Source organism: Tauraco erythrolophus, chromosome 2, assembly GCF_009769465.1.
Source record: "Tauraco erythrolophus isolate bTauEry1 chromosome 2, bTauEry1.pri, whole genome shotgun sequence".
Classification (NCBI taxonomy): Eukaryota; Metazoa; Chordata; class Aves; order Musophagiformes; family Musophagidae; genus Tauraco; species Tauraco erythrolophus.
Window position 1 is genome coordinate 121,208,578 of NC_141466.1, and position 10,110 is coordinate 121,218,687.

General features: G+C 43.3%; 1 protein-coding gene across 2 annotated transcripts in view; it reads left to right on the plus strand.

The window, feature by feature from the left end:
* The window catches only part of CHGB (chromogranin B), an 80,166-nt gene extending 73,130 nt beyond the window's left edge, over window positions 1-7,036 (plus strand). The window contains exons 5-8 of one of the 2 annotated variants that reach the window (XM_086631848.1): window positions 577-620; window positions 2,226-2,319; window positions 4,007-5,778; window positions 6,953-7,036. In XM_086631848.1, the coding sequence (XP_086487974.1) occupies window positions 577-620; window positions 2,226-2,319; window positions 4,007-5,778; window positions 6,953-7,036 (1,994 nt within the window). Of the gene's footprint in view, window positions 1-576; window positions 621-2,225; window positions 2,324-4,006; window positions 5,779-6,952 lie in introns of both variants that reach the window. The other variant, XM_086631849.1, reaches the window with a different exon arrangement.
* The last annotated feature ends 3,074 nt before the right edge of the window (window positions 7,037-10,110 follow it).

Genomic DNA, 10,110 nt, shown 5'->3' on the forward strand with positions numbered 1-10,110 from the left:
CTCGCTTTTTGGGGTGATGCTGGACCACTCAGTGAATGGAAGTTTTCCTGTCACTTCTGGGTCTGTCCCTCCCTCCCGGAGCTGCCTCCTGTCCAAGCGAGACAGGATTTCTCCAGGAGGATTGGGACAGTAGTTGCTTTAAAGCTTTGAGGAATGGTCTCCTATTGGGGAGGTGGTGGTGGGGGCACTCAGAGCCCCTCGCAGAAGCCAAAAGAGTTCTTAGGGTGTAAACAGGCCTTGTTTGTTTCCTGTTCTTTTAGCACCAAATAGGTGTGTCTACGTGAAGACCCGATTGGCAGTAAAGCCCTGTTCTCGGAGTTTGAGCGTTGCTTTTGGTCTTCTGGTGTATATTCTTTTTGTGCTAGAAATGTCAACATGCCTCTTCTCTTGTGCTAGGTTGAAGCTTTACATTGCTTTTCCGTATGGAAGAGTGAAAGATATAATGTAAAATGTCTGTTTACTGACTTGCCAACCCACAACTCAAGCCATCTCATCAGACCAATTTGACTGAGGACTGCTATCAGTGATGCTTGTTGCTAGGATTAATGAATCAGTAATAATTTATTTTTCTTCTAGGTGTCAGCACAGTTCCAGTGGAAAAAGACCATATTGAAGAAATGGTGAGTAGCTGTATGTCAAAGCAAATTTCAGAAAATGTCAGTCACATGCTCTGCATGTTTCATCTTTAAACTCTCAGGGTAATGCTTTTTTTTCTTGAGGGTAAATTCTTAAGAGATCATTGGTGATGTGGAACTCCGAGTCCCTTTAGCTATCAGAAGATACCTGCATGCACTTTGGTGCATTTGATGAAAATAGAAGCTGGCTTCTTGTGTCAGTGTGGTACTTTTGGAACTCTGCGTTTTACAGCTGTCTGAAAAATGATCCAAAATATTACTTGATAGTACATGTTACTGGAGTGTAAAAAGTGTGATGGTAAATTTGAAGAAAGATGAAGTATCTACAGTTTCTAACTATGTAATGGGCTTTCTAATGCAGTCTTCAATCTCCTGCTTTGGAAAGAGAGTCTTAACCTGCTTGATTAAATAAATGCCATTAGCTGCTCAGCACCTGTAACTTGACGTCAGACCCTCTCCACTGGTTGATAGTGTGATCATTTAGATTGGTAAACACCTGGTAATAACTAGAAACAGTTAAAAGACAAACAGCCATATAAATGTTTTGTTGTCTCCTCCCATCCAGCCACGCCCAGATCATCAGCCTGAGGCTCTCATACCCCTGACGATCTGAGCACTCGCTCACAACCAACAACTTCAACGCTTGAAAATCATTTTGCGTGGATTTCTACAGAAGAGCTACTTGGGTAGAGGTTAAGGGGGTTAGAGGAGGTGGTGCAGCTTTCCTAAGTCAATTAGTTTCCTCTGCTTCCTGAAGACTATCCAGTTGAACATTAAGCAAAAAATGAGACAGAGCTTACAGCACACACACTTGAAAAAATGTGGAGCGTGTCACTTAGAGAGGCTGTAAGGGCGTTTTTGGTTTATTTGCAATCCAAGCAATACTTCTGGCAACACCTTTGCAGCATCCTTGTTTAGGCAGATCCTGGAGGATGATCTTCATCTTTTGAACGTGTGTTGATTGTGTTGTGTTGGTTATTTTTTTGTAGAGTGCCGTTACCACATGTTGTTTGACTCTCTTTTGTACCAAATAGGGTATTTAATATTTAAAAATGTACAAAAGGAGCCTGTTATTTGTGCAAACAAAAGGGGAGAGAAAAAGAGCTAATGACTATCCTTGTCTTACTGGTATGGGAGTGAGGAGCAAAGGGCGTGAGGAGCAAAGGGCTTGTTGCTGAAACACACGAGAAGTTGTGGTAGAGCTGGGGATTACTCAAAACTCATAATATTACCCTAAACTCTAATCCTAAACTAGCTTTCCTCACTAACTGGATCAGAAGTAGGATTTCCATTTTTGCCATGAGAATTTTTTATCTTACTATCATAGAATGATAGAATGGTTTGGGTTGGAAGGGACCTCAAAGATCATCTAGTTCCAGCTCCCCTTGCCATGGACAGGGACACCCTCCACTACACCAGGCTGCCCAAAGCTTCATCCAACCTGGCCTTGAACCTTCCAGGGATGGGGCATCTACAACTTCTCTGGGCAACCTGTTCCAGTACCTCACCACCCTCTGAGTGAAAAATTTCTTCCTTATATCTAATCTAAATCTCCCCTCTTTCAATTTAAAGCCGTTTTGTTTCTTCTAGGTAACACGGTGCATAGTGGAGGTTCTGTCCAATGCTCTATCTAAGCCGAACGCACCACCGATTAATCCTGAATGCAAAGAAATCCTGAAGAAGGGTAAGTACAACAGTATCTGAACTTGTGAAAGGAATTTGGTAAATGGATTCTGTCTTGTGTTGGAGCTGGTGAACTGTGCTTTCAGCCCATGTGAAACCGGTGCCTCTGAATTTCAGTGTCAAAATTCAGATTTCCTTCTGTTTAGTCTGTCTTGCTCAAAGAGCAAACAGCCTGACCTGGTAACTGTCAGGGATTCTTGGCTAACATAAGCTCTTTAGGTAGCCTGAGAGGTCAACAAATGTGGCTGGGTTTGGGCCATGTTCTGAATGCATCCCAGAGGATAGGAACTGGCTTCAAATAGCTGCCACTGACATCAACAAGACCCCTGCGCCTGGTGGTAACTGAATCCACACCCAGCTCAGAAGAGGGGTGTCTTTTGCTCAGCGTAGAAGTGATTTAAGTTTGTGGTACTGATTCCAGAGGTCTGGAGACGTGTGCTGAAAGCTCCCTGTGGGAGTGCTTATTTCAGACGAGCTCATTCCTACAGCACGGTGCTTCGCTGCCAAGGTGTAAGCCTGTTTGCATGCTTGATTACTGTCTGTAGTGAAGTGTGGTGAAGTTTGATGCTCTGCCAAACTGCAGAAGGCACATCTTTCTTTTCTGCCAAGCTATATTTATTTGATTACAGAACAATAAAAAGGCTCTTGAACTTACTTGTCAGCAAGAAGCAATAATGAAACTCATCTTTCTCCTGCTCATTTGTAGGGGGAATAATGCATAGCCCCAATACAGTCATCAGAAGAGGATGTTTTTTGGGCTTTGGGAATACATGTCTTTTTATCTAACTCGGCCTCAAATTTCTAGGAGATGCTAAATACCATCAGGCATCAAGCTTTGTTTTTGACATTGTTAATTTCAGAAAAAAAATTGTATTTGACATGTTTTGGAAAATGAAAAAACACTTAGTGGAAGGAGTGTAAGGACCATATTTTTGCCGTTAGACAGATCCCCTCCAAGAATATCAGATAATGAGAAGCTTTTCAGAAATAATGAGCTGTTTTGAAATCTGGGCAGCTATTGTCTGAAAACTTTTAGGATTTGTGATCTATTTCTGATGTTACTCAGACACAAGTGAAGCAGAATCTCCATAGAAATACACTGTTACCGTTGTGGTCAGAGTCAGGCTTTCATTTAGCATTTTGGAAATAGTGGAAGGAGGGTGATTTGATTAAACATAACTACTGCAAAGTAACAGATTTCTTTCTTTCTTTTTTTTTTCAGTCAATTTAGAACTTTCAAAATTTGCTAAAAGCCCCAGATGTTTTTGAGTAGCTTGAAATAGACAGTTGTCTTTTTTTGAATAAGCATATGTGATGGATAAGGCCTGACATTCAAAGAACTGAGCACAACTCCAGATGCCATTGATTTTTTTTTTTTAATGGGAATGAGAGTTAATTTAATTCAATGCTAAAAATGCAATCACAAACAAAGAAGAAAACCAAAGAGGAAAAATTATTCTGGAAATTTCAGTGGAACTTTTAAAATGCCTAATTAAAGGAAAATTGGTTAATGCTTTTCCAGGCAAACATACAAAATATTACAAAATGACTAATTTTAAAAGCACAATTAAAAAATTAATTCTGTCCAAATCTTCTTGCTACTTTGGCCAGCCAGTTATCTATTTAAACCGACATAACACTTCAGTGGAGAGTAGGATTACTTCATTCTGCTGCTTTTGTTCTTGTAGGTGGTAGAAATGACAGAGAGAGAAGCGAAAACAAACAACTTGAAGTGAGGCATTTGAAGGACCCAGCAGAGATTGAAAAACATCATACTGGGAGTGCAGAGAAAGAACAAAGTCAGGCAGAAGAGGAATCTAAGAAGTACATGGAAGGCAGTGATGAGGAGAAACTTGCTTATGAGGAAGGTAAAAGCAAGGAAGAGGAAGATGGACATCACACACCTATTCAAGAACAGAGACTTCATACAGAAGAAAAGAAACACTATCAGGAAATTAGAGGAGAGGAGGAGAAGAGCTACCACAGTGAAGAAGACAGCAAAGAGAGCAAGCATCGTGACAAAGAGGTAGAACATACTGCTCTCAACAAGAAGTCCCACTCTGGAGGCACAAGCACAGAGGAGTTCCCTAATGGGAACGATCAGCGCCCCATGGGCCACCGGCATTCAGAAGAGGGAATGCAAAGCCCTTACAAAAGAACTCGTGAAGAGGGGGAGGCAGGGGAAGAAAGAAGTGAAAAATACCACCATGAGTCTAAGGAACGTGATTTCTCCCATCAGCAAGAGCATGAAGAGTCTGATGAGAGTGAAGAAACAGAGGAGGAAAAGCAACCCTACAAACCCAAACGTTATCATGGGAAGCATGGAATGGGTGACTCCTCTGAAGAGAAGAGGGACCGTGGTGGTGAGAAAGAAGAACTAGATGAGGAATCAAACACAGAGGAGGCCCATCTCTGGGACAAAAGGAACCACCATCAGAAATATCGTGACGAGTCTGAGCAGCAGCGTGAGGAGAAGAGTGGTTATCGTGGGAGACATGGGTCTGAAGAGGTGGAGGAGAACAGGCACACAGACCAGGGAAGTGAGGAGTACAGAGAAAGGTGGCAGCAGAGTGAAGAGAGCAGTGAAGAAGAAAACAAGAGGCGTCGCCACAGTGAAGAAAGTAATGAGAAATGGCAAGAGGAGAGGAGACACCATGATGGGTCACATGAGGCAAGAAGGCACCATTCCGAGGGAAGGACATATCTAGGAGACGAAAGTGAGGAAGAGCTAGACAGGTATCTCAGTGGTGGCAGCAAGGAGAAGCAGCGTCGCTTTGGAGGGAGATACCACTTGTGGGACAATGAAGATGAAGAGTCACAGAAAGTGTACACTCGAGAGCGCAAAGGGCAGGCCAGAGGACACTACAGCACTGAGGACAGTGTAGAGCAGCAGCGCTACCCTGGCAACAGCGAAGAGGAGGAGGAGAAAGCAGAAAAGAAGCATCACAGCAGTGATCAGATGGAAAATGAAGAGGAGAATATGGAGGAGGGAAGATATGCAGAGAGGGAAGAGTACAGAAGCCGTCTCCCTGCAGAGAATGAGAAGAGAACCGCGGCGTCCTACAGCTCTTTCTACCCACTGCTGTGGTGGAAAAGCCGGCACTTTGAGAAAAGGGACAGCGCAGGAGAGCAGCTTCTGGAGGGCAAAGAGGAAGGCAGGCCCACCCTGAACGAGCAGAGTCTTTTCCCTGAATATAACGACTATGACTGGTGGGAGAAAAAGCAAATCCTGAATGCTCTGAACCACGGACGCACCGAGAAGAGGAATCTTGGCAAAACGAACAGATACGATATGAAAAGGCAATACAACAAGATGGATCAACTCGCACAACTTCTGAATTACAGGAAGAAATCAGCTGAGTTCCCAGAATTGTACAATTCTGGAGAAGACGTGAAAAAACGTCACGTCATCAGGAATGACAGAGGAAGCCTGAGCCAGAGGCCTCTCACAGAAGAGGAGGTATGCGGACAGGTGTTTCTCTGAAAAGCTAGGGGGAGCTGATTTTACATACACATTTTTAAATCCGTTCCCAAGGCAGCTGGTAAACTGTGCGTGGAAAAACACAGACAAGATAAAGTCTCATTGAGAGCCAGATCTTCAGTGATTTAAAAATCCGCTTTCTTTGAATGCATTCAGTGGAACTACCCCAGAGCACAGTTTGTAAAATGAAAGACAATGCGCATCCTCATTAGCTTCTGTCTGCTGCAAGACAGGGAGAGAAAGGAGATTTTGCCCCCCCCCCCGTGGGCCCTACCTCTCCTTCTAGGGTCTTGGAGACTGATAAACCAGAGATGCCCCTTGCAGCAGGAGCAGAGGGGTAATCAGCAAGCACCACTTGGTCTGTCGGGTTGTTTAAAATACACAGCTGAAAAGTAAGTTGGACACTTAGCGTGAAAATCAGCCACCCTGATTGACTTCCCGGCTGTCATTGCAGAGCAGAACCCAGCTCGCACTTGTAACCCCGATTCACGCATGTAGTTCCCATTTGTGCGAGTCTTTTGCTTGTTGGACTTCCCGTTCTGCTTCGGTGTCCGGGAAAACTGAGTCCACACACGTCAGCTAGATGCTCCTTGTGTGTCGCTGTATCTATTGCACAAAGCTGGGCTGAGAGCAGTGGAGGCTTAATAAGTAACAGAGGTTAAATGGTGTTAGCAAGTTGTCATAATGAACAAGAATTGGCTGCATAATATTTCTTTTCCCCTAGCATCTGGTAACGTGGAGGTGTTCCTCTTGTTGCACACACTACTGTGATCGTGAGGTTATAGCCTCCGAAGGGACCTTCACCTGGGCTGGAGTGACTGCACGCTGCTAGGGGCAGCAGCTGTGGGACAGCAGGTCACTCATAGGTACTGGTGCTTTAAAGCCAAAAAGATGAAGCTGTGAGTAGGGCCAGCTCTCAGAGTGAGTATTTTGATACTTTCCTTAGCCCTAACTCAGTTAAAAGCAGGAAATAGCACAAGTCTCCAAAGTATGTGCTGCACTGCTGTTAACAGCCCCCACCCCAGCAAGCTGCCCAGGGACCAGCAAGTAGCGGGAGATGTCTGCCTCAGAAACTCTTTGCCTCTCATTTTTGTGGAACAAAAACATTTCACAACACTATTTGATGTGTAAAACGCTCTTTATGTTTTCACAGGAAAAAGAACTGGAAAACCTGGCTGCTATGGATTTGGAGCTGCAGAAAATAGCTGCGAAGTTTAATGACAACAGGAGAGGCTGAGGATGGTCCGCTCTGGTGTTTCAAAGCTCGGTGTAGCTGTACTCACAATACCTGTATTTTGTGGTAAATTCACTGCCACTGGATTGTTGTTTGCCCTAAAACCAGGAAATACTATTTACTGTCCACTATAGTGTAGTGATTTATACAGCTGAAGATGTCTTTCGTTTGCTAATATGCTATTGGGATCTGAATAGCATGAACTTTAGTACTATAACCTTTCATGCAAGGCAGGTATTTTTAATATGCTTGTGAATAATCGTGTTGGTGTTCTTCAGAAATACACTTGTCTGAGTTTGAAATAATAAAAACCATTGATCTTGGACCAAACTTTCTCCTTGTTTATTTGACTGATGGGGTTATTTCAAAGGAAGCTGTACCAGAGGGATAGATCATGTATAAAATGTGGACGTGTGGTTCAGCAGTATTTTTTTTTAAGTTACAAGGAGCCTATCTGTGCCTTTTGTTGGCCTGTTAGCAAGAGCACGAGAGGTAAGAAGGAATGCAGATTAATTTGCTCCAGTAACTCAGAAACATCCTGTGAATTATTTAGTTCTGGAAATTAGTCATTAAAGAAGCAAAGAGGTTGCAACACCAAATGGGTGCTTGTTAATTTGGAAAGCATGTGGCGCTTCAGAATCAACGCATTACATAGCAGATATTGGTTTTGCCACTTACTCGGACTAAGTAGTCCCATTAATTTATTAGCCTACCGAACACGCTTTGCTGATATTTCTTACTGCCTACTGCAGGCAAAGCAGGTCATGGTACGAGTGTTCCAAAGCCTGTGTGCCGTGCTGGAGTGGGGCTGGTCCTGCACAAGGAGAGTTCTCAGCAGCCAGTGAGCTGGGGCCAGGATGGGCTGTGCGTATGAACAGTGCGATGCCTTACAGAGAACAAGCGAGTGGTGTGTGGAAAGAGCCACTTGGAAATCTCAGAACAACTACGAAGCAGTAAAAGAAATGATGCCATGATTAGTTTCAATTACTCCAGATATCTGGGGTTCAATTTAATTTAACTTACCCAAATGTGTTTTTTACAGACTTTCTGCTGCGACAATGTCTGCAGTTGCTCCTGTAACACCTCACACAGGAGAGAGGTGCTCTACAAAGAATTCAGCTGAGTCACATTACCAGTAAGTGTGCAGTATCTGTCATCTCAGCTGAAGCCATTTAATCCACCTCCTCATTAAAACACAAACGTTTTCTCTAACTCTGAAGCAACAGGAACTGAAAGTACTCAGGGAGCTGCTGATCCTTGAACTGTGTGAGCATGTCTGTGCCTGGGGATTTTTGGTAAGATCACTCAAAATGTTTTGTCTTGTTTGGTTAAGGTGTATGAACTTCGAATCCTGGCTCAAAGAAGTTCACTGAATTTTGACTTCAGTACGACCAGACTTTTGCAGCAATGGTACAGACAGTTAGAAAGTGTTCCAGCTGCAGACACACTTTGTTTGCTGTCTTTACATTCTGAGACTCTTCCTTGTAAAATTTAGAAACTGTACAATAAGTATTGCAGCATGGTACTTCTTTTTTCCCCCAGCTGGTGTGAGAGAATGTCTATGAGTATGTAAATGCCTAGGAGCAAATAACTTTACTTGTAGCATAGAAAACTTCCTAAAGTGTTCAAGTACGCAACTTCAGTAATGTTGTTTTTTTTTTTTAAAAAAAGATAAGCTTATGCAAGCACATGTTCATACATCAGCAATGTTTTGCTCAAAAACACATCCCTTGAAAGACTTTAAACCCAAATATCACTCAGTGGCTGCCAAGGGCTTTGAGACAGCCCTTTTACCGGCCCTCTTTGTTCCGCTTGCGTTGCTCCGCAGGGCTGCCGCCAGAAGCAGTGAGAGCCGAGTAGCTGTTCCGACTGCTCCTGCCCGGTCCATTTTTGCCTGCACATCTGCATTGCCTGTTCAGAATTTTTGATGGGTGACCCTAAATCTTTTTTTAAACAGCCAATACAATTTACATTCACTTCCATGATTAAAGGTGAGTTGCTGGCTTTTGGCACTGAAGCCGGGTGGTCCAATTTGCAAGTATTGGTGTGTAAGGTGCATAACCTTGTGCCAGGACATCAAGTGACGCAGAAATGGTGGTTGTGGCTTCTGAAAAAGTGGTGTCTCACTCCTGGCTCACCCACCCTGGGTTAGTGGTAAATTTGATGTGTAGTTTTAGTAAAACACAGGAATGCAAGGCTTGGCAACTACCTATTTCTGCTAATCTGCCTATTTTCAGTGCATTTGCATAGCAAAGGCAGTGGTATGTTCTGCTTTGAGACTAAAAGTAGGAATAAAAACATCCCAGAGTCTCTTTTTTCAGTGCAGTGGTACCTTTACCAGACCAGGCCCTGACCCTGCGTGCACGTAATGTAATGGTAATGTAACGGTAACATAATGTGCCATCCCAGTGCCGTCCCTTCTTACAGCAAAGCAGCCCGAGTGCTGCAAGCTGGCTTTTCAGCCTGCCTAGCCAAACCAAATTCCACTGCCTCTCCAAAGGGATGGCTTCTGCAGAGCTCGGTGGTCTAAATGTTAATCCTGCTTTAAGGAATCCATCTCTGGTTTAGTATCCACTACCTTTCCCCATTCTTTACCTATGCATCACTGACCAAAATTAAATTATACCGATTTGTCATGTTATATACCTTTGGAGATACATAAAAATCCTTGGACATTCTGCCCTGAGGCTCTGGTGATTATCAGGTTCCTGAGCTCACTTTATGAAGACTCAACACAGGTAAGCAAGTATCACCTTTCTTTTCCTCACCTCCCTTTTGTCTTTTCTCTTAGAGATGCTTTTCATTACATCAGGTCTGTTCAACTTCTGTCAAGATCTTACGGGATGCACTCTTTCTTCTCATTTGTTCTGGATTTCCCTTAATTTGTTGCTTGTAAAAATATAAAGGCTCCCTAGACTTTCAGACAATTGTAACTTGCATTTCGATGATGCTTCTCTGTGATGGGCTTTAGAGTTTCATTTATTCATGTGTTTCAGTTACAACAGGAACAATCTTACACTGAGATGTGCTCTTCCACTGTTACATACAGAGTATGTTCCAGCGATTTGAAACGTCAT